Source organism: Rhamphochromis longiceps, linkage group LG1, assembly GCF_057381845.1.
Source record: "Rhamphochromis longiceps isolate RC_006_pf linkage group LG1, R_longiceps_female_GT1.1, whole genome shotgun sequence".
In the NCBI taxonomy this organism is placed as follows: Eukaryota; Metazoa; Chordata; class Actinopteri; order Cichliformes; family Cichlidae; genus Rhamphochromis; species Rhamphochromis longiceps.
The window spans coordinates 31926900-31951489 of record NC_140557.1 but is presented as its reverse complement, the minus strand read 5'-3'; the positions used below and the strand labels follow the sequence as shown (position 1 = coordinate 31951489).

Sequence of the window (24590 nt, the reverse complement as noted above, 5' to 3'; positions counted from 1 at the left end):
ACAGCAAACAGAAGCATTTTTCTGAAGCTGTCATCCAGTGCCTTCAATCTGTCCTTAACAGTTTTACATCACAGAACTATTCTGATCCTTTTTCCTGAGGTCTTATCACCTTTTAGCTGCTGCATTTCCTTCACTATAGTTCAGAAAGCCTGCTGTGTCTAAACAGAGTGCACACAGTGTTCGCACTGACGTCACGCCTTTGCCATTGTGACTCATCACAATCAAACAGATAATGATGAAAAAATAATAACTTCTCTGGAGCACTGACTCTGAGCCTCACAGGTGGATACTGTAGTCGAGGTTGGGTTATTGAAATGCTGCATGCACAGCACCAGCAGCATCAACAAAGAAAAGCTTTCAGGTCAGCATTGTGGCAGCAAAAGAGAGCAGCACAAATGCCTTTTATATGTGCTTCGGTGAGAGGTGCATGTGCAGGCTGACTGCTGCGGCTATTATAAGTTGGTCTTGTTTGCTGAGGCTTTGACTCTTTTGTTTATTTAAAAAAAGTCATTAATTATTTAAATGACAAAAGTTGCAAAGAACACAGCTAATTTAGCCATGTCTGTATAATACTAAGCTTTGGCATCCCAGTTACTCTGGTACGTTGGATTGTTTATTCTAAGATTCAGCCGTAGGATAGCTCATTTTATGTGTTCCAGACAGGAACAGCCAGTGACAGACTGCAGCAAGAATTTCAAATTTAAAAAAAAAATGCTGAGGCAATGATTGATACAAACCCCTGGTAGAAATTGTGCTGAGAATTTTAAAATCTGAACACACCATCCATCCATCTATCTATCTAATACTTTTTGCTTCAAACTGCCTTATATCTGTGATCACACTAATTTAAAAAGGTGCTGGAAACAAATCACAGAGCTGCTGCAGATTTGCTGGCTTCACCTCCATGATACCAACCTGATGCGACTTGAATCCATCCCATTGAGAACTGGTGACAGTGGAGGCCATCTGAGTACAGTGAACTCATTGTGATGTTCAAGAAACCAGTTTAAAATGATTTGAGCTTTGTGACGCGCTGTGTTATTGTGCTGGAAGCAGCCATCGGAAAATGGGTACCCTGTGGTCAGTAAGGACATGGTACTCAGGTAGGCTGTGGCATTTAAACGATGCTCAGTTGGTACTAAAGTGTTAAAGAAAATATCACCATCACAAACCTAATCCGTCAATACAGGCAGGTTGAATTTTATGATTTCATGTTGTTTACAACAATTTCTGAACTTACCATTCGAAAGTTACAGCAGAAATCGAGACTCATCCAATTGCTGAATGTTTTTCTAATCTTCTGTTGTCAAGGTTTGTTGAGCCTGTGTGAATTGTGGCCTCAGTTTCCTGTTCTGATCTGACAGGAGTGACCGGGTGGGTGCTGCGGCCCAGCGGATCAGCAGTAAACCAGTAATTTGTGACATACTCACACCAGTCTTTCTAGCACCAACAAGCATGCCGCATCCAAAGTCACTTTAATCACATTATACCTCATTCTGATGCTCGTGTTGAAATCCAGCAGGCTGTCTTCATCATGTCGACATGATTACCCATATAAACATTGCTGCTGTCATGTGATTGGCTGAATAGATATTGACGGTAACAATCTTTATTCATTAAAAAAAGGTGACATCTTTTAGGGACAGATTCCTCCATACTCTAGGGCAAGGGTTGGCAACCTTTAACACCCAAAAAGCCATTTGGACCCAGTTTCCATGGAAAAGAAAACACTGGGAGCCACACATACTTTTTTGCATGTAAAATGAAGACAACACTGTACATATATGTATGTTATCTTACTTTTCTCCATACTTGGCCTACCTGGGGTTGAAAGGTATTTTAAATGACACATTTTTTAATTTCATTCAAACTGTGAGTCTTTGGAACAAAACTCCTTTACATTGTGTGCTTTTTATTCGTACTGTTGGATTTCCATTTCCATTATAATCATGTCTTGAAAAAGAGTTGTTTAGTGTGACTTTTGGAATTGATTGGGGGAGGTAAGCTGCACAAATTTGCCCAAACTAATTTGCATCTTAAAAATATTTTTAATCTGACAACCAGCCAGATTGGGCAATTTTCATGTTTTTTCAGCACAGCCCAAATGAGTTTTTCTAAACAAGCCTAGTAATGTCACACTTTGTGCCACTGTGATTTTTCCAACAAAATAAACTCTCACACTATCAGAGCGCACACCCAGCTCTATATGTTGTCCTAAAGAGCCAGTGAAGCCTTTGTAATATCACAGATGTTCACCTGAGGCTAACAGTGCTCAGAGGGATTGTAAACCTTTGCAAGAAGCCTTTTTGGATTTTATGATAAAACCCCTCAACTGACACTGTTTTATCAGACACGAGGTGAAATACTCTCTACAGATAAGTAACCACACTTAGTTTCTATTTTTCAATCCATAACACCAGAACCACTGATGTAGGCCTTGCATGTACCTAAGACATTAGGCTAGCTCTTACTGTGCTGCATCTTAAGAAAATAAATATATAATCTGAGGCAATAAAATATACCTAGGAGTCCAACTTCAAGTAGGCTTGAACTTGTTGAATTAACAGGAAGGAAAAATGTAGTTCAACTGAGAGGTGAAACTGAAATTAGAATCCCTCTGACGTGCAGGCATGACTTGAAGCATAAAAATGATGCACCGATAGAGCAGGAAAAAAACTAGGTTTAAAGACGTAAAAACACATACGCAATCAGTCACGTTGACTTTCAGATTCTTTTGCCCCGTCTTTTACCTCAGAGTAGAAACACGCTGTCCTGTTATGTAAACTCTGATGAAACCAGGTTTCTTCAGTGTAAAAAGAATTCTTGAGGAGACTGACATATTCTGAGACTATCCTTCCACTGGGACCATTTGAACATAGTTCAGACAAATATTCTGTTCATCCTCTCATTCAGATAGGATACTTCCTAAACTTTTTCCTATGGCTCAGCTTTCTGACTTTCATCTGCCTGCAAACACAAGTAAACACACTCTAGGCAGGTGCCAGAGAAAGGGTTCAAGGTCACCAATACAGACAGGCACCCTAAAGAGGTATTGCTATAGTGCAGAGCCCCTAGACTTAACCCTAGACCTTTTGTTAAAATCCCCATCCTGCCATACTTTACTTGTGGATGTTGATAATGTTGGTAGTGGTTTATGAATGTAATACATGGAGACCCTATTTACAAATCAAAAAACACTTCATCTTTTTTGCTTGTTTTTAGGAATAAAACTCCTCATTATGTTAATTTTGTCCTTATTAGAATCCTCAATTATAAAGCACCGTGATATAAATGCAACATTCTTCATCATATCGGGTTTCAATTACAAGTTGACGAGATTTAAGTATATTTTTGCCTTTTGCCTGATTGCAATTCAAATTACCTATAATAACCATGTTTGGAATTCCTCAACATCATCTGCAGTAATCAAACTGCATATTCCCCCGCTGCACTTATTCCAGCACTCCACAAACAAATGTCTTGTCGGTTTGCCGATCATCTCAATTTGTCTCTCATATAAACATCGCCCTGACGTGGGTGTATTTTAGTAACTTGATTAGCCAGGGGTGTTTACTTAATTGCATTACTGCAGTCGGCATGAAATGAAAATTTCTCACGCTTGAAATGTATTCTGACAGCGGTGTGGCATTTTGATATCTTGACAAGCTAAATTGTTTTGATGGCTGATGCCAGAACAGTAATGATGTGGAAAAAGTGGAGCTATCACACGTTAAACAGGGTTTCAGTGGGTTTCATGTACCGTAGATTCCTTTACTGCATGAACGGTTGCTCTTTAGCTGTATATGAAGTACGGTAGATTGTTTACAAGCGGATACATTTTCTCTCTCCCTCCCCGTATCAAGTTATTTCCCAATTTTTCACGTTAAGGCGAACAAAACTGGAACATGGCCAAGAAGACGAGACACTGATGTGAGAGCGCCTGACAGCAGAAACAGGTGCTGGATCTCATGAGAAATGATGCGTGTCAGCAAAATTTACCACGATCCATTCTCTCGCTGGAAAAACTAGATATTAATTTCAAACCCAACCAACAAGATGAAAGGTGTTTCACTTCATTGTTCACAGAGGCATGAAAGTTCACTTAGGATTATTTAATAATGCTTTGCTTTAACCCATCTATTTAGCACATGAATGATTTACAACACAATATATTGCAGCTATGGGTACATAGGAAATGTGTTCAGCAAATTTGTATGGACCATCTGTTCTCTGTAGTCTTTAGAGGCTTGTAAAACAACCCTTAACCGTAGGCCTCCCTCTTAATGACACATTGTGATGCTGATTGCACCTATGCATTCATTCATTAAAAGAAGTAGTTTAAGTCGCTTATTTTTTTTTGAGTTGCTATAAACCTCTCCAATAACATTCGATTAACTTGAGTAAGCACAAAAACACCCCCTCTTTATTTTTTAATAAGAGAAAGGTAGGACTGGGTAGCACTATAATTCCTTTTCTTTGGATATGTATGAATAACATGGCATTGCTACTAATTGATTACACTGATGATTCTCTCCTGTATCTGTGCTAACATGAAGCTCAACCCAGCAACCCACTACACTCATGGTGTCACAGCTTTGCATTCTTAACAAAAACCAAAAACAAAGGAGTTTCCATGACAAACTCTCTCTGGCATGTACAGCGATAAGAAAAAAGCATTTTGTACTTTTAAGTGGAGCCTGACTTGTTCCTCAAAAATAGTTCAATCAACTGAAAAAGGCCAAAAGACTAAACCATCCTATGAACTGAAACATAAAAACATAAACCAAAAGTACAACTTACATTTTAAAACTTAACACATTGCAGACTGACAGTAACAGCCTATTTAGTCCATCACAGGCATGATTGAAATTAGGGCAGTTGCCAATGTCTACGTTTACTACTTTGCTTGGCTACTGTGACAAACTGCACCCCATTCGCACACTGTCAGGGAATCTTTCTGGCAGCTTAATGGTTAATAAATAAATGATTGGTTTCCAGATTTTGTATTTTTTTTTTTATTTTTTGATGTGTGCACTATTCCTCTGCAGGCCTCAACTACAGCCTGGTTTCCTAAATTGACACTCGTTCATGAAAGCTTTGAGAATATCTGACTTCCTCTGTCATCTGTTGTCTGATTAACTTCAGGATTTAAGTTTGGCATGACTTCATTTGGTAGTTAGCCCTGGGATCAATGGGAATAACACTGGTTTTTAAGCTATTTGATTGTAATCCAGTAAATATAGGAAAATTCTACCATCATTACCAAACCATGGAAAATGTTTAAGAGAATCCATCTCATTACTGTTTTTATATGCCAGTTTATTTTACTGTCAAAATAAAATGAAATGTAAGCTAAGTGGTTATGTACATTTATAAATGTAAATATGTACAACGGACATCAAAGTTTGACTGGAAATCAGTCAGTCAAGATCCACTGATTGAATCTATTCCAGTGATTTTAGTTATATCTCATAGTACCACATTTTTTTTATTAGGTCTGATTGGATCTGTTCATTTGCATAAGGAAAAGGCATGAATTAATATTTATAAAGGATATTTAATATTACATGTTTTGTACATCAAGACTTCTTTTTTTCTACATCAGTGGCTCATGATTTAGCTGCTTGTTTCCAAACCATTAACTAATTGTTTGTCTGAGATTAACAGTCGCAAAAACATGTGGCCAGTATTTCATATTAAGCTTTTCGATGTTACAGTACAACAAGAAACAGGGACACTATTATATTTTAATGTTATATTTTAATGGCCAATACCCTTTTGGTGTAGTGGGTAAGCCTGGCCATAGCTCTTTGTGACTTCCTTTTTACGATTGCATTAGCTCACCTTGACGGGTCCCAAATTACTGCTACCCATGACAGACACCTACTGAGGAAATATCTCATCTTGCTCTTACCTCATGAGTACCAACGTGTAGAGCTGAGGACACAAATGATCCTGACAGGATGAGCTACACTCTAGAATGATGCTCATGTTATGATGAAGCCACAGCAGAACAAAGCCCAAATCGCTTGCTTTTTATGCCGCTTATCGGCTTTTTTGATTTTACGAGAAGGCTGAACAAAACTCCTAAGAAGAGGCTTCATGCAGTCACCAAACATTACAGTAAATGACAATGAATGAAAGCTTTGTGATTCTGACAGCAGAAATACGTTTCTCAAATCCACTGGTGTTGCAGTTTTGTAATCGGGCATAATTACACAAGAAATTTGCTTGAATTCAATTTATTTTCCACAGATAACAGAAAAACAACTAAATGGAGAATTATGAATGAGGAAAGCAGTTCATATTAATGAAGTCTATAAAAAACAATCTGTTTATACCGTAAACAACTTAAAAAGCAAATTTTTAGTAGTGCAACTTTTTCATTGCTGAATTATGCAATCATCTAAATGCAGATCAGATTTGCATGATTTATATTTTTAGTGACAACATAAAGGCTTTAGTTATTTAAGTTCAGAGGATTTTAATAGAACATAACTGAATAAACAATAGTAGCACTTGTAGAGCTGTGTATTATATCATATGATTAGCAGTTCACCAAACTGCCTGTTTATTCCTCACCTTACTGAGAGCTGTGAAGTTTGTTGTTGTCATTGTTGTTGTTTTTTTTTGTCTGAACTTTCATTGTTAATCCCTCTAAGAGTATGGCTTCACAAGACAAGTTGCCTTTAATGGTCTTAAGAGATATACTCTTGACTTAAAGTTCTCACTATTATGTTAATTTTCCTTTCTCTCAACCCCTCAATTTAAATCTAAACTCCTAATGTCACTATTGTCGCATTTTCTTAGCAGAAGCAGACGGAGCACGCCGAGGTGAAATCATTCCAGTTGAAAAGTGAATATGATAAGTGTTCCTAAAAAAAGAACATCACAGGCTGATGACACAGAGCAGTTTAAGAGTATCTGAGAGCAGAGTTCTTCTTTTCATTTTAACTCATATATGTCAAAATGAAACATTTTTGCTACAGGGCCTTTGTTGCAGACTGTGTTTGAACTCAAAAATCCCAGCAGATGCAGAAGTCTGCTGGGTATCAGTGTTGGTGTCAAGCAGATATTGGATTTGAATCTTAAATCAAAGAGCATTCTTACTTCATAGATATGTCTATTTGATTGATTTCATTTCAGCCGCTCACACAGTAAAGGAGTCTGTGTGTGTCTCTGCACTCACAACCAAATATTGATATGTGGTGGTTTCATTCTGCAGTGGACGGCTGTAAAACCAATACAACTGTACAATCTACTGCAGTGTACAGGAAGCTAATGTAATAAGCTTTCTAAATCAGTGTACACAAACAGCTTTTTCATTATTGATTGGTTAGGACGAGAGGTCCTATCAATATAGTTGTGCAACAGCTTTATATGGACCCTGGGGGTAACTTATCAAGAACCCGGAGGAGGAACGGCCAATAATTTGAATCACTTGTATTGACCTTTTCAGTGTTACCACTTTCCAGTGGTTGGTTTCCAAGTATTTACTCTATTACTTGCACTTTGGTTGAGACCTTTTAACACCCGTTTCGCATGTCTGGAGATTAAAGTCTACAAACTGTTGCTTACAAACACCTCACATTATTCTCGATGCCTCCAACTTGAAGGTTCTTCCTGATCAGCAGCTTGCAGGTATGGTTTAAATTATGTGTGCTGAACTCACCGCTGGGACGTATTGGAAATTGTGTTTGATAAGGGCCCCTTGTTTTGTTGATTTTTTGATACTGGGCTTGTGAATGACAAATAGAGAAAGACTGATTTTGGGGTCTTGAAGCTGCTGCTATAAATGATAAAAGGTTTGAAATGAAATTCTTTCAACTTGCCAAACGGATCCTGGAATTTCCACCTCCCCTTCAGCTCTCCATGCATGAATGTTATTGGTTGAACTGGCTTTCTCCTGATATTTCCTTGTTTAGGATACTTTGGAGAAGCAATACACTGTCCACACACCAGACGTCATTTAAATATGTGATTAACACTAAGCGCTTATTTTCTTGGCATATTATTGTGCTAACAAGCACTGGATTAACTGACTACACTTAAGAGGTGTGAGAGGCTCATTAGCCTTTATACTTAATTTAATGCAGAGACCTTTGTTGTTATGAGATTAGATTTTCTCTGCGGCTCAACTAATAATACAGCTACTGTGACGTATGATATTATTGGTAGCAGTATGCGTCACATTGTACTTCTAATAGTGCTGCCAGTCTCCTGATCCCTAAACAAAATAGTGCAAGTGATCTGCTGTTTCTGTTGCTTTGTTGGTGCTTGTCCGATGGGGTAATTTTCCCGCGAGGTGATAAAAATGCCAAGAGGACAAGGCAGTAAACCCACATGGAGATAGTATAAAGCACCATACATCAATTTTCAGTACCACCACCCCACCCCGAGTCAGACTTATTTTTATTCCCTTTGACATTCTGAGCCACGCTGGGTCCACTGAAGTTAACCTCACAGGACCTTTTCATCATCCTTAGTAGCCAACAAAGTGAAACAAACGATGACCATTTCAGGTGCATGCAAGATGTGTGGGCTGTTGCAAGTAGCTTGCAGCTACATCACAGAGCTTTTTATCAGTGCTAAAGCAGGTGTAATAAAGCAGACCACTAAGCGTGACCATCCCTGAAGACGGGGATGGAGTTCATCAAAATGCACCTACTGCTGCACTCGGTTTAAGTTATGGTAACTGGAGGGCTTTGCATACGGGAGGAAAGACATTGTCTTGTACTCCCAGCAGCTTCCAGGATGTTATTATAGTGATGGAGGAGGTGTTTGTACGTCTGTACTCAATAACATTTCTGTTTGACATCATAACACAGTAAATTCTCCCCAAATAATAAACACCCCACAGTGTTTCTTTTGGGTGGAAAAAAATCTATATTATAACAAGACATTTCAGACTTTTACACTATGTTCTCCTACAACTAAAAAACCTACTACTTGTTTAGGTACAGCTAACTAAAACGAGCAATGACCCTCTTGCACTGTGACAACGGCTCGGCAGCCCTTAATTGGATAAGTGGATGGATGGATGTCAAATATCTTGAAACTGCTTAAAGCTGTCATGTTCCCCGTGGATTCCCCATCCTTTGTTGTTGTTTCTAGTGTTATCTTATTCCCATTTCCTTGCTCGCTTGTCTCTGTCGTCATGATTAATGTTTGTCTTCACATTTCAGTGTCTTCATGTTTCTGTTACTTATTTTTCTTCTGGTCACATCATGTTTTTTTTGATAAATTTTGGTTTTACTTCCCATTTTTGTTCCTTTCCCTCCACTGTGACTGTGACTTTCATCTGCAGCCGTCTGTAACTCCTTTGCACCTGTACATATCTAATTACCATCTGCTTGTGCTCTGTGTGTTGCCCTTGTACTTTATTTTTTTCCTTTTCTTATTGGACTTTGATTCTTCATTTGATGGCCAATAGCAGCTCATTTTATCAGCTGTGCCTAATCTGGATTCTGTGTTTGGTCTTTCTAGACGCAGCACGTAACAAGAGTGTTTTTTATGATTTAATGTTCAGTCAACAATGAGACTCAAGCTTGTTATAAGTAAAATCAGTAAGTATGCTACCCTGTAGGAAAGTGCATTATGCTCTGAGCACCAAACATGCATCTATCATTTGCTTTATGCAGGTTTTTTACCAACAGCAGCAGTGAAGCAAATTGTGCATTAACTAACAGGTTTGTTTCCAAGTTAGAAGACATTTTTCAATCTGGAAACTGGAGCTGAACTTCCACCTGGAGCCATTTCAGGTTTGTTTTGACCATCTATGCTTGATTAAGAGTTAAAGTAATGGTTTGTGTCAAAACAGGCCCTTTTATAAAATGTCTAAAAGCTCGATTTTCTAGATTACCACAGAGCTGAGTTCCATCCAGTATTAAAGTGACATCACACGGATGAAAGAATAACTAGATCATAAAAACAGCTTACACAAAAATGACTTATGCGGTCGTTTCCTGAGGGGGACTTTGTAATATTCAAATTTTTTTGTAATCATATTTTCCATTAGGGCACAGTTTCTACTATATAAAGATACAATAATACTTTTAGGTGTCCTGCGTCTGGCTGTTTAAAAAGCGAGAGAGTTCACCCTGTTAATGGCCACCCATTCTTTACTGTGAATGATTTCCCACAGTGCCCAAGCTCTGCAGAATCCCTAACATTTTTTAAAAACTTTGTTCTGTCGTTAATCGCCTCCTGGGTAGACAAAACTGAATTATTTAGAGGTTGAATAATGGGGTACACTCAACATTAAGGAACACAGATACTAAGGTGAGGCGTGACACAAGACAACATTCATTAAAGGCTAAACAGAGTACCGCTGATTGGATGAAAGCCCAGAGGAACCTGCAAGTCCACAAGTATTCAGAGAATTAGAGTACCAGAGACAAACTGTGATGGAAATATGACACATTAAGCAATTCTATGATCGTGCCAGAATTATAGCAGCGAAGACATAAAAGCCAGAACAAAGTAGACGCAGGTCCAAGGTCTACGGCTGGAAACATCATCCGAATAAAAACACAAGGAAATATCAAAGTAGGTTGTTGTTTACCAAAATCTACAAAGAAATTACTACCAGGGTTGTCCTTGGCCTAAGTCTTTGGTGGTAGCGGTCTCTGTCCCAGCAGATGAATAATGTAATGGAAGCAGTTGTGAAATTTCCAGTAATTAATTACAAGGCTCTACAGTTTGCGTCCACTTCACTTGCCTGCTTCTCTTGATGATTAAATGATTAATGATTTCAATCGATGAAATCAAAGGCATAAAAGAAAAATACGAGCATAATTTTCTCATGAAAATGGTCCAACTTCAGCTTGCTTGAGGCGTTTTCTTAATTTTACATTACAATGAAAAAATGCTTTTATTTCTTTTGTTTAGGAACTGCTTGTAAGACGAACAGTCTCTGTGGCTTTCAATTATTGCTACGAGTAATGATAATTTATTGATTAAAAAAAGCTGAATGAAATCAAGATTTTTATCTCCAGTAATGAAATAAAAATACTTTGTTGCATGTTACACAAAATATTTAAAGGGGGAACCATTAAATTATACAAAAGCAAATTGTTTTTATTGTTCACTGCAGTTTAATTTGCCCACTCATTTCTGTTCAATTTCTAATTGTAATTTTAGTTGTGATGACCAACATAAAGGAACTGCGATAAAAAGCGCTATATTTTAAAATATTTATCCATTGATTGCATTGACCCAGACTTACTCTGCAGTGTAATTCGCTGAGTAATCTCACTAATCTCATCAAGTCTGATTAAAACCCACTGTCAACATGACGTCTGTTATTCTCAGTTTGATGGATGTTTGTGGACAGAACGCAGAGAGTGTCGGTGCTTTCATCTGTGTCTTTACCGTTAAACAAGGCATAAATCAAGCTCTTTTACTGATTGTTAAAATTTCATACCTATTTCAAAAGCCAGCCCTCAAGCCCATAATTAAAACTAATATGTGAGGAATTTAACATATCCGTTCAATGCATTAATAAAACCTCAGCTGAAAATGTGAAGGGATTACAAATTCATATTAGCAGAGGGATGGCTCATCACCTTATTTACTCTTGTCTGACTTGTTTATTTACAACGAAATTCCTCCAAAATAGATGAGCAGAGATGAAATATGATTTATTAACAAGGAAAGGAAACTGTGACACAGACATCTCTCCAAAGGCGCGTGTGCACCAGCCCGAGCCCCATTGAGCCATTGTTTATGCAAAATGTCAGCTGACATACGCAGCACTGCTTGTATGAACTTCAAAACAACCTTGCTACTGAGCTGCATCATTTTGGATGCCAGCCCCACTTTGAAACATCGACAATCTCTCTGACATATGAAGGGCATGCAATGTATTGGAGAGTTTCTTCTACAGTCATTAATATCTTGCACAGGTGAGGAAAACCCATAAAATATAACACGATGAGAGTAATAGTGGCAACTTACCTCATCCTGGTAGATGAAGAAAAGCATGATAGACAGAATTTCCAGGAAGAAGATGAGCAGGAGCAGGATAAAGAACTGTGGAGACACAAAGTGGAGAGTGAAGACAAATGAGTCATTGAACTCATCATTTATCAGTACAGTACAGAAGGACAACAAAGGAGGATAATAGGAGTCTTTATGTGGAGACTAAATGAATTGGACAATAAAAAGAAGAGAAAACCAGCGTGTTTGAGAGAAAAGTAAGGAAAGCAAGAAATGAGCAGAGACTGTCAAGGAAAGAAGAGTCAGCCAAATAGGAGCGACTGAAGCCTTTATGTTTCTAACTGACAGGTCAAGAGTACAGAGAGAGGCAGAACGAGAAGGAGATGGGCTATCAGTAGCACAGCTTGGGAGAGGTGATATACAGTTTTCTTCTACTTTTAAATTTGTTAGAGGAGCCCCATTTTATTCCTCACCAGTCCCTGCCATCCTCTCCTCTCTATAGAGGCCAGGCGTAGCTGCTTGATGGGCGATACATCTTCTTCCTGCGGGTCCATTTGAGTGCTTAAAACAGTTACGAGCTCATCCATCACCTACTCTGCTAGGACATGGCTCTGTCTCTCACACATGGAAGTGAGTGTCTGAAACGCTGAGGAGTGAAACATTTTGAGAGGCAACTGTACAATGATCCTGAAGGTCATAAAACTATCTCAATGAAACAGCACCACGATTATCGGCTGATCTCTGGGGACAAATACATGTACACACGTCAGCGTTATGCAGCAATTGAAGATTGAGACTGGTCGAGCTATTCTAGCTGGCAGGCTGGCTTAAAGGTTGCAGGCAGTCAGCTTCCCTGCACACCCTTTTAAAAAGCTGACATACACTATATCGCGAAAAGTATCCACTCACCCATTCAAATCACTGAATTCAGGTGTTGCGATCACAGCTGTGGCCATAGATGTATAAAAATCGAGCACCTAGGCATGCAGACTGCTTCTGCATTTATGAAAGAATGGGTTGCTCTCGGGAGCTCAGTGAATTCTAGCGTGGCACCGTGAGTGATGAATCATGCTACTCTGTCTGACAATCCGAAAGATGAGTCTGGGTTTGGCAGTTGCCAGAAGAACCGTACTTGTCTGAGTGCATCGTGCCAAGAGGAGTTTGGTGGAAGGGGGGATTATGGTGTTGGGCTGTTTTTCAGGAGCTGAGCTCGGCTCCTTAGTTCCAGTGAAAAGAGCTCTTAAAGCTTCAGCATATTAAGACATTTTAGACAATTTCATGCTCAAAACTTTGTGGGAACAGTTTTGGGATGGCCTCTGAGAGAGCATCAGTGCACAAAGCAAGGTCTATAAAGACACGGATGAGTGAGTTTGGTGTAGAAGAACTTCACTGGCCTGCACAGAGTCCTGACCTCAATCCTTTGGGATGAATTAGAGCAGAGATTGAGCGCCAGGCCTTCTCAGTATCTGATCTAACAAATGCGCATCTGTAAGAAAATTCCCATAGACTCCTGAACCTTGTGGAAAGCCTTCCCAGACAAGTTGAAGCTATTATAGCTGCAAAGAGTGGGCTGGCATCATCTTAAACCCTATGGATTGAGAATGGGATGCACGTCAAGCTCATATGCGTGCGATGACAGACGAGTTAATACTTTTGGAAATAGAGTGTATCACAACCACCTCTAAAGGAACTCGTTTTAAGGAGAGGCTGAGCGTGCGACTGCTGTGGTGACCTCAACTGCAACAATTTTAGAGCCTTATTTATGGGACAATTTAATGTTAATGGATTTTTTTCCCTCATTCTTAAATCAAATTCACATTTTCTTGGAACTTTGTTTACATAAAGTCACTTTCTTGTTACTTTGCGACCTGAAATCTAAGCCTCATATTTGTCTGCGTATATTTGTTGACACCCTTAAACGAGCTGAATGAGCTGTCAGCTTTCGTGTTGGTGATGCTCTCAGATGTGCCGTCAACTATATCTTGTTTTGATATTGAAGAAAGTGTAAAAATAATTTTCATGCAGGGTTTGGAGTTAAAGAGATTCTTTTATGGGTATCTGTTTGCTTTATTTGATTCATGTAAGAGAGCTGACTGAGCCATGAGGGACAGAAATGAGCTTTTAAGTAAATTGTGACAAGCAGCAAGCAGAATTTGTTCTTTTCCTTTTCTTAAATAGGACACTTGAGAGGTTCGGGAAACAAGTTAAGAGCCGGCATTTGGACTGTTAGTGCTGCTTCGTACCAACCCTTAGGTAAGCATTTTAACAATATCATTATGCACTGAACTGAGCATGGGAGCATACTAACCTTAGCATGTGGCTCAAAGCACTGCAGCGCAGCATTACTTTACACTCTTGTCTGGGTTTTTTCAGCTCAGACAGAAACACTGAAAGAGCATCACAGGGGGTTAAAACACAGTACAAGTAAAGTTTTCATGGCTCCTGTGTCCTCTGTGTATTCCAGGTGTTTTCTTGACAGCGGATGTGAGTGTTGCTAGTTCACAGGACTGGCATCAAGTGGGCCCCTAAGGTCTTTTGGCAGCACCTGCATGAATGAATCACTAAGCGTGGAAGGGATGAAAGTCTCAGTGGCAACCCTGGAAGGTGATAGACCGACTAGGTATCAAACTGATGGCAGCATACAACCCACGGTGCGTTTGACTCACTTGTGCTCTTCTTCAAGAGGCGCTCTCAAATAACCATCTGAAATCAATTTCTATTGTTCTGTCAGCCTTCATTGTCTGAGCGATAAAGACCTGCCTTGTGTGAAATTCCAGTAAACACTGTTTTTTAGTAGCTAAAGAAGTAAAATAACATTCTCTGATGTGGATTCAAGAAATTCAATATTTTGGGATAATATGATTTTTTCTCTCTCATGAACTACAGTTTTGCAAAAAAATATATATTAAAAAATATCAACAGACAGTTTACGTGTATAATTAACATACACTAATAAATAAAGCAAACACACTCCAGCAAAACTATAAAAATAGCAAGGATCAAGTCTGATTCTCTGCTATTTTGACTTTTGCGATAGTTCTTGGTCTGTTTTGATCCTTGAAGGAAAATATTTTCCCCTATCGAGCGTTAAGTGAGTAGAGACTGAATAACTGTAGGCTAGAAATTCAAATTTACATTCGGTGCAATGGTCAAACTTCCAGCGCAGACTGATTTTGCCGCAGGCATTCTTCCCACTGTTATAACTGCATTTACCAATTCTTTTCCACAAGAAGCCAGACGGAGTCCAAATATGAACAGAAAACATTTGTTTATCCCAATAGCAACAGAATTCGGTCATTTTTAGACTTGTACAGAGACACATATACACGCTAACTGGTGTTAAGTAGCATCCATCCATCTTCTTTCGCTTATCCGGGGCCAAGTCGCGGGGGCAACAGCCTAAGCAGAGAAGCCCAGACCTCCCTCTCCCCAGCCACCTCCTCCAGCTTGTCCGGGGGAACACCAAGGCGTTCCCAGGCCAGCTGAGAGATATAATCTCTCCTGGATCTGCCCTGGTGGGACATGCCCGTAAGGCATCCTTGTAAGGGTAAGTTAAGGTAAGGTTTATTTATGGTTTGGGCATCCTTGTCAGATGCCCAAACCATCCTTGACTGGCTCCTTTCGATCTAGAGGAGCAGCAGCTCTAGTCTGAGCCTCTCCCGCATGGCTAAACTTGATTGATTGATTGATTGATTGGTAATTTATTTCAACATGTGAACAATATACAAGTACATTTAGAAAAGAAATGAGAGAAAAAAAAATATACTATACAAATTACATACAAAAAACCATTCTGATTAATTTACATGTTGAAAGGGAGTGGGAAGAAGTATACACTTATTTAATCCCACCCCTGTCCCATAAATTATCAGTGAATATTTAGTCAGTTTCCTTACTGATATAATTTGTAATAAAAATAGTGAACAGATTTCTGATATACTATATACTATAATATCACATCATGAATTTTTTGTTTGTTTGTTTTTAAATAGAGACATTCACTTAATTTAAATATTTTCCTTTTCTTTATAGATCGAGAAGATCATATTTTTATAACTCTTTTTGAACAGTTTTATGTTTGGACATTGCTTTAATTCCATATTCAGTTTGTTCCATAGTTTCACTCCTTGAACAGAAACACAAAAGCCTTTTCTTGTAGTACGTACCTTCATTGTTTTGAAGTTACAAAAACCCCTTAAATTATAACTTCCTTCTTTCAAAAAAAACATACTCTGAATATTACCTGGCAGTTCTTTATTTTTTGCTTTGAATAGAATTTGTGCTGTTTGGAATTTCACTATATCGTCAATTTTCAATATTTCAGACTGCAAAAATAGTGAGTTTGTATGTTCCCTATAACCTGCATTGTGGATGATTCGAATTGCTTTCTTTTGAAGAGTAAAAAGTGAATGTAATGTGGTTTTATAGTTATTGCCCCAGACCTCTGCACAATAGCTTAAGTATGGTGAAACCAGTGAACAGTAGAGAATATGAAGTGATGTTCTGTCGAATACCTGTTTTGCCTTGTTTAGTACTGCAATGCTTCGTGATACTTTGGAATGAATATATCTTACGTGAGCTCTCCAGTTAAGTTTTTCATCTATTATTACCCCCAGAAATTTATTTTCACTGACTCTTTCAATATCAACACCATTTATTTGAATCTTTGCATTTGTATTTAAACTACTATTTCCAAATAACATAAGTTTAGATTTATTCAAATTTAATGATAATTTGTTTTTATCAAGCCAGAACTTCACTTTACTTATTTCATTAGTCATATCCTCCAATAAATTCTGCAGATCATCACCAGAGCAAAAAATGTTTGTATCGTCAGCAAAGAGAACCATTTTTAATACTTTGGACACTTTACAGATGTCGTTAATGTACAAGTTGAAGAATTTTGGACCCAAAACTGACCCTTGGGGTACACCACAAGCAATGTCCATACATAAGGAGCAACCACCATTTATTTTCACAAACTGCTTTCTGTCACTTAAATAACTCCGGACCCAATCTAAAACTACCCCTCTGACACCATAACGTTCCAGTTTTCTTATTAATATATCATGATCTATAGTGTCAAATGCCTTTGTCAAGTCTATGAATAACCCAGCCACATATTGCTTTTTGTCTATGGAATTTGTGATGTATTCTATTGAATCTAATAGTGCCGATGATGTTGATCTGCTTGATCTGAATCCGTACTGACTCTCAGTGAGTAGTTTATGTTTATCTATAAATTTTTCCAGTCTGTTTTTAAACAGTTTTTCAAGAACTTTTGAGAATTGAGGTAGTAAAGAGACAGGCCTGTAGTTTGTGAAATGGTGTTTGTTTCCAGATTTGTATAGAGGTATAACTTTTGCTATTTTCATTCTGTCTGGAAATCGACCAGTTTGAAATGATAAATTACAGATGTATGTAAATGGTTTTATAATAGCCTCTGACTCTTTTAACCACTATCATATCAATATCATTACAATCCAAAGATTTGTGATTTTTACATTTTTTGACAATTTCAAGAACTTCATTTTCATCAACGGCTGTGAGAAACATAGAATATGGATTTCTGTCAATCAGTGTATCGGGTTTTTCCTGTGCTTTCCCAGGATGAGTGATTGTTCTTGCTAAATTTGGTCCAGCAGTTACAAAGAATTCATTGAGACTATTTGCCACAACATCCATATTGTATTCTTCATGGTCATTACAAATGAAATACTTGGGATAGTTCTTTTGTCCAGTCCCACATTTTATAACACTGTTCAGGATTTCCCATAATCTTTTATTATTATTTCTATTTATATCTAATTGCTTCTTATAGTATTCCTTTTTACTAAATCTAAGTATATTAGTTAACCTATTTTTATATCTTTTGTATCTGATTTCAGCATCTTTAGTTCTCGTTCTTAAGAACTCTCTGTATAGAGCATTTTTCTTTATACATGCATTTTGCAGACCTTTTGTTATCCATGGACAGTCCATATATTTCTGTTTCCTACTATATTGCTTTATTGGACAGTTGGTATTGTACAGTAATGTAAATATTCTAAGGAATTTATTATAAGCACTATTAACGTCCTGTTCCTGATATACTTCACCCCAGTTTTCCTTCAATAAATCTTTTTTAAATGCATTCATTCTTTCTTCTGTTCTTACTCGTCTGTACTCTTTTTTACTGTCCATTTTATTGATCTTGTAATTCCTATCATAGATTGTAAAAATTGGAAGATGGTCACTTATGTCGTTAATCAGGAGTCCACTTACAGTCTTATTTTCAATGTCATTTGCAAAAATGTTGTCTATGAGAGTTGCACAATGTGATGTAATCCTGGTAGGTCTAGTAATTTTAGGGAATAGATTCATACAGTGCATTGTGTTTATAAATTCCTCAGTGGTTTTATGTTTATTTGGGTTTAGCAAATCAATATTGAAGTCTCCACAAATGAAAACTTTTTTGCGAGCTATTTCAATAAATGTTTCTTCTATCCAGTCTTTAAATGTCTCAATACTACTACCTGGAGCTCTGTATATACAGCTAATGATTACATTTTTACTTTTTTCTTTACAAATTTCAACTGTAATACATTCTAGTACATTATCAATCACCATCGTCATCTTTTCCACCACATTAAATTTCAAGGATTTGTCCACATACAAGGCCACTCCTCCTCCTCCTTTGTTTCGCCTAGTTATAAATGTGAATTCATAACCCTCCAGTTCAAAGTCTGTTCCTTTTTCCATATTGATCCAAGTTTCTGATAAGGCAATGACACTAAATGGATGTGAAAACTGGTTAAGATATTCTTTGATATGACTAAAATTAGCATAGAGACTTCTACAGTTAAAGTGGATAATTGATAATTTATTCTCAGTTTTAATCCTCTGATTGTAGTCTTTATTTGTATAGTAGCAGCAATTGTTATTGTTAGATGAGAAAAAGTTGTTGTCTGGATCTATTTCATATTCCAAGTCGTGTGTATTGTGATCCATATAGTTAAATGTTTTCAGTTCCAATTGATCATATTCTGCAACTGTCTGACTGATGCAGCTGATTCTTCCAGATGTATCTGAGTTCTTCCTTCCAGTGTGTGTCATAAGTGAGTGTGTGGTTGTCTGTTACCTTGTTTGCCGTCCAGATCGTGTTGCTCACTGATATTTTTCGAGATCCGCCATATTTTTAATGGTCAGAACTTTGGCCTCCTCTGGTGATCCGTTTAGTTTAATGAATATTTTGCAGTTCGTCGTCCAAGTGCCTTGGATTTTTCCCAGCTTCTTAAGGTGTCGCGCTTTTTTGGCTATTTCAGCGTTGTGTTTGGTTAGATGTTCATTGATAAAGACATTAGATCCTTTTAATTTTCTTCCTTGTTTCAGCAGCGTAATCTTGTGCTTTCGATTTACAAACCTTAATATAATAGCCGGTATGTTGCCGTTCCTCCTGGGAAGAGGGTGGCATGCTTCGACAGAGTTACAGTCCAGGGCAATCCCTTTGGACCGCAGGAAAGCAGCCACCTGTTGTTCCGTGGAGCTAATGTCAAGCTCTCCAGGTTCCTCGTTGCTGTCAGCGGTCACCGCCTGAGCGTATGACCGGGGTTTAATATGGAGCCCAGTGATGATGACGTCGTTTATCCTGGAGTATTGTTCCAGGTCAGCGACCTTACTTTCCAGGTATGCAATCTTTTTATCTTTTTCGGCATTTTGGATGCGGAGGAGCTTTACCTCCTCCACAATTTCAATGATATTTTTCTGCTGCAACCTGATAGTAGAAATTTCCTCCATTATGAAGTCAAGGGACTTTTTAATGTCCTCGACTTCCTCAGCTGTCGGTGTCCTCTTCGGCCCCATTTTATCTGGTTACCCTGGTAGCAGGTTCAGTCAGCTGATTCCTCAGTCAGCTGTTAGCCTGGTAACGCGTTGGCTAGCCTGCAATTACCTCGTTAACTCCGTTAGTCCAGTCCAATATCCTGTATCAAAGTCGTAATCCAGACAGGGTTGTACCAAAAGTTCCAACAATGTGAGTAGTCTTTGCTCCAGAAATTGATGGCCAAATTTAAAAAATCCACAGGACACGATCAAAACACAACTTCCAAACAAATGGCAAACAGGAAGTGACAAACTTCTCACCCTATCTGTAGGAGAGAGGCCAGCCACCCTTCGGAGGAAGCTCAATTTTGCAGCATGTATCCGCAATCTCGTTCTTTCAGTCACTACCCACAGCTCGTGACCATAGGTGAGGGTAAATTGAGAGCTTCCCTTTTACACTCAGCTCCCTCTTCACTATGATGGACCGGTACAGCGTCCACATCACTGCAGCTGCAGCACCAATCCGTCTGTCGATCTCCCGCTCCCTTCTCCCATCACTCGTGAACAAGACCCTGAGTTACTTAAACTCCTCCACTTGGGGCAGGAACTCATCCCCGACCCGGAGTGGGCACTCCACCCTTATCCAGCTGAGGACCATGGCCTCAGATTTGGAGGTGCTGATTCTCATTCCCACCGCTTCACACTCGGCTGCGAACCGTTCCAGTGCAAGCTGGAATGCTAGGTAGCATATGAGGAAAATTCTTCATTCACCAGGTTACTTGGTCTGTAATGTACACACACACAGCAAGGTATCTTATTTGTTAAATAATTGTATTAGTGCTCCTAGTGGCAACACCCCCAAATTATAAACCCATAATGCAATTCAATTGAGGGAGTTGTAAAAAAAGAAATTATACCAGTTTTTTTTTATTTCTGCTGTATTACTGAATATTAAATGGAGGAGGTGTAGAAACTGACTTGCCAATCCCAAGGGGGCCACTGGAAGAACTACAGTTTTCTGCACTTCTGCTCCAGCTTGATTATTTATTCCTGGAGGTCACAACTTGTTTACAGCTCCTGCTGCTGCTGCTGGAGCCGCTTTTCAGTTTTTACAAGTTTTTTAACATTTTTCTATTTATTTTTTGAAAGTCCTGCATCACAACCCCGATTTGGGAACACTGCATGTTTTAGTGAAGAAAAACGCAAAAATGCTATTTATATCCTCTCTTCAGTCTTTCGGTGGTTCTCCGTGTTTTGGGGTGTGTCTCGCAGTCTGTGAAATTACAAGCAAGCAAGCGGACATCGTTTAGAAGGAGAAACCGGCACTCGCCAGCGCTCGCAAAACAAACAGACTCATCCCCTGTGGCGCTCTGCATATTTCTCCATCACTCTGCTCTTAATAGGAAGTTTTTAACTTCTCCTTTAGACCACAGGCAAAAACCACACTCAGTGGAATCGTTCCACTGCAGAATACTGCTTTCTGCTTTTCTAATATAATACAAGAAAGCTATTAAATAAGCTTGAGGAATTTCAAGCTGCTGCTTTCAGTGGGTTACTATTATCAAAGGGCTGAAGAAATTAACTGTAAGTGATGAAAATCCATTTGTGAACTGCATAGAAATACTAATAATAATAAAAGCAATAACAGCGTGCCAGTTACGTCGAGTGCAGAAGTATCAAGCAGTTGCTATCTTGATGACATACAATTCATTTAATAGGACAGAGGCAACTTCCCAGTACTTAACTTTCATAGCAAAATGTATTTTTCTGTGTAAAAGTGTTGTTTTAATTCAGACGTAAAATAGGAACTTTTTTTCTTTCCAATTTGCTCTGCAAAGATGTTGTCTAAGAACACTCAAATGTTACATGCAGCAGGCAGTGGAGATACATTTTTAGATCATCATGCTTTAATTGTGCCGTAGTAGCTTGAGCTCAGACTTGTAATGATGTATGTGCAAATGACGTGTAAGCAACACATCACCACCAAACCTTAAAACTGAAGTGGGGTTGTTTTGTTCTGTCTGTGCACTCGCAGCAATAAATTATTAGAAACAAAGACTTGGATCCCATTACCGAAGCAGACTCAATATGTTTCCCCTGAAATGTCATTATTCAAACTGAAATAGGTTATTCTGTTTACAGCAGTGGCTTCCAGCCGCATAAGTACAGAAAAAAAAAAAGATTTATAGAAGATCAAAGTAAAAGAAAGCAAAATGAGGCTTTTATGGAGTGAAAACATTACAGCTTACAAATTTGTCGTCAAACGAGGCTGATTTTTAAATAGTTACTCTGATTCTTTGCTTAAGTAAATAAGTCAGTGCATTAGTAGCACTGTAGCCAGTTGAAGAGGATCTACTTTTAACACACACAGAGACATGAAATCTTATAAGCAGCCCTGTGCATTCGCTGCTTTTGTAAGGGGTCACAAAGTGGGATGTCATATAAAATTTACCCTTAGGAGTTACAACAATGGAGCTTAAATGGAGGAGGAGTAAGACATTTATAATCGATAAGCACAAGTACCTCTATAAGCAAGATAAAAGTCAAATGGCTTTATTCCAGTTGTCGCAGGCTGGTGTCCTGCAGGTTTTGCTTCCATTACAGTTTTTCGTTCCATGCGAGCTAATGAGCCACAGCTGGCTTGTATCTCGCTGATGCCTTCAGGGAGCAGCAAAAAACTGCAGGACACCAACTCTGGATAACAAGAATAGATGTCTTTTTTTTTTTTTAAGAAAAAAAGTGTTGTATTTAAGTAGAGTATTTCAAAGCACGTGTTGTAATTACTCACTTGAGATCTGAGATTTATTTTTCTCTTCATTTAGCTCTAATATAGCTGAAGAACAGTAGCTTTTATTGGTCTATAAAGACTAAAAGTGAATCGAACACATTATGAAAATTTATGTAATGGACTCCAGAGGGTTCCTTGCATATATGCTCGTGTTATTTACATCATGACTTGTTTGGGCAGCACTGCTGATATGGCTCTGCAGCACTGAGTGGCGCCTTAGGATGAGCTGTTCTCAAAGTCTAGGCACGGCGATCAATGCATGCTGTGATTTCCTTGCAGTATGAAAGCGTCAGTAGCTCTTTGTGTCTTGACAGACCAGCAAGACTGGTGAAGCAGTCACGTCAGCCACACAGTCCATGAGAGCCTCCAAAATCAATATCTGAGCCCTTTAGGCCTTTAGCGTACATGGAGGGAAGCGTTTGAGGTGATAGCCTTGTTGTTTTCATGCGGTGGGTCTAAAATTTTTACAGTTTCTATCCCTCAGACCCATGTGAGGGTGTTCAGTGCAAACAGCCTGCGTCCACTTTCATGCAGTGATCTCACCTTTCTTGATTATCTGTCGGAAGAACCGCCACATTTCTTTAGTGCCCTTTGATTCAAAATATATTGACTTTAGAAACTGACTGGTTTGAAACATGGCTTTAATTACCCATTTCCTTGTTGAAAATGGAAGCGTCCCCAAATGGCTCATATTTTCAAATTAAATGGACAGGGTATTGGATTTGTGTGCAAATCTGTTTTAATGACCAGAGTTCACATGAAACTCCAGCTAAAAACACCTTTGTTATCAATAAGTACATTTGTCTATCTGTAACATGTTTTTGTGACTTAGACGCAACAATTACACAGAAAAATTAATCATAAATTACTGATCATCTTAATTCCTGTTTGTGATTGGTGCAAGGAAATGTGATATTCCTATTTCCACAAAAGACATGTTTATTCCTGGTATCACTTATAAATGTCAGTGTTATAAAACATATTTTATTTGCTCATAAGCTGGAGGGCAATGCTCCATTTTTGCATGCACTACGTCAGTAGAGTCAGAGGAACATGAACAACAATCTGACTTGTAAGTGTTCAAACTTTGTCCAACGCTTCCCTCTGCGTATGCTAAGTACTAATCTTGTACAGCAATCTCACTTGATAAACAAGTTTAATTACCTTGTTTTGCTATATTACTTAGCAGCTCTTCACCAAATCAAAACAGCTTACAGTAGGGCGAATGGATTGTGTTTACTTCTCTAAAGTAGTTTTATTTCATGTAACAGCAAGTGGTGGCGCAGACACCACAGACAATAAGTTAACACAATGGTGGGTCATGCAGGGAGATTTCTTGTTATTTCACAACAACCTCCAATCCAACAGCTCCATTTTTTGAATGGCCGCTTGTGGCTGGTTCAAATAGTGAATGAAGATGTTTATAGCCTGGTAGAAATAGACTTTATAGCTACACTGACCGGCCACTTTACTAGTGATACCTTGCTAGTATCCGGTTGGACCCGCTTTGGCTCTCAGAACCTTTTTAATTCTTTGTGACAAATTCAACAAGGTGCTGAAAACCTTTCTCTGAGATAGTGGGCCATATTGAGTTGATAGCATCACACAGTTACTCCAGATGTTTGGGCTGCATGTCCATGATAGAGATCTATTATTCCACCACAACCCAAAGGTGTTCTGCTGGACTGAGTTCTGGTGACTGTGGAGGCCATCTGAGTACAGTGAACTCATTGACATGTTCAAGAAACCTGTTTGAGATGATTGGAGCTTTGTGACATGGCACATTATCCGGCTGGAAGTGGCCATCAGAAGATGGATACACAATGCACAATTGTTACCAAGGTTCACAAAATGTGCCAAGACGATATCAGTCACACTAGTACACCACCAGCACCAGCCTGAACTGCACCATTCAAATGTTACAGCAGAAATTAAGACTAAACAGACCAGGTGATGTGTTTCCAGTCTTGTACTGTCCAGTTTTGGTGAGTCCATGTGAACTGTACTTTCAGTTTATGTACTTAGCTAACGGGATTGGCACCATCTATTTGAAGGTTCAACA

At 38.6% G+C, this 24590-nt stretch overlaps 1 protein-coding gene across 2 annotated transcripts in view; it reads right to left on the bottom strand.

The window, feature by feature from the left end:
• Positions 1-24590, bottom strand: part of tspan4a (tetraspanin 4a) — a 201212-nt gene that overhangs the window by 55972 nt on the left and 120650 nt on the right. For both annotated transcript variants that reach the window (XM_085407106.1, XM_085407099.1), the window contains one exon: positions 11959-12033. In XM_085407106.1, the coding sequence (XP_085263232.1) occupies positions 11959-12033 (75 nt within the window). The remainder of the gene's footprint in view (positions 1-11958; positions 12034-24590) is intronic.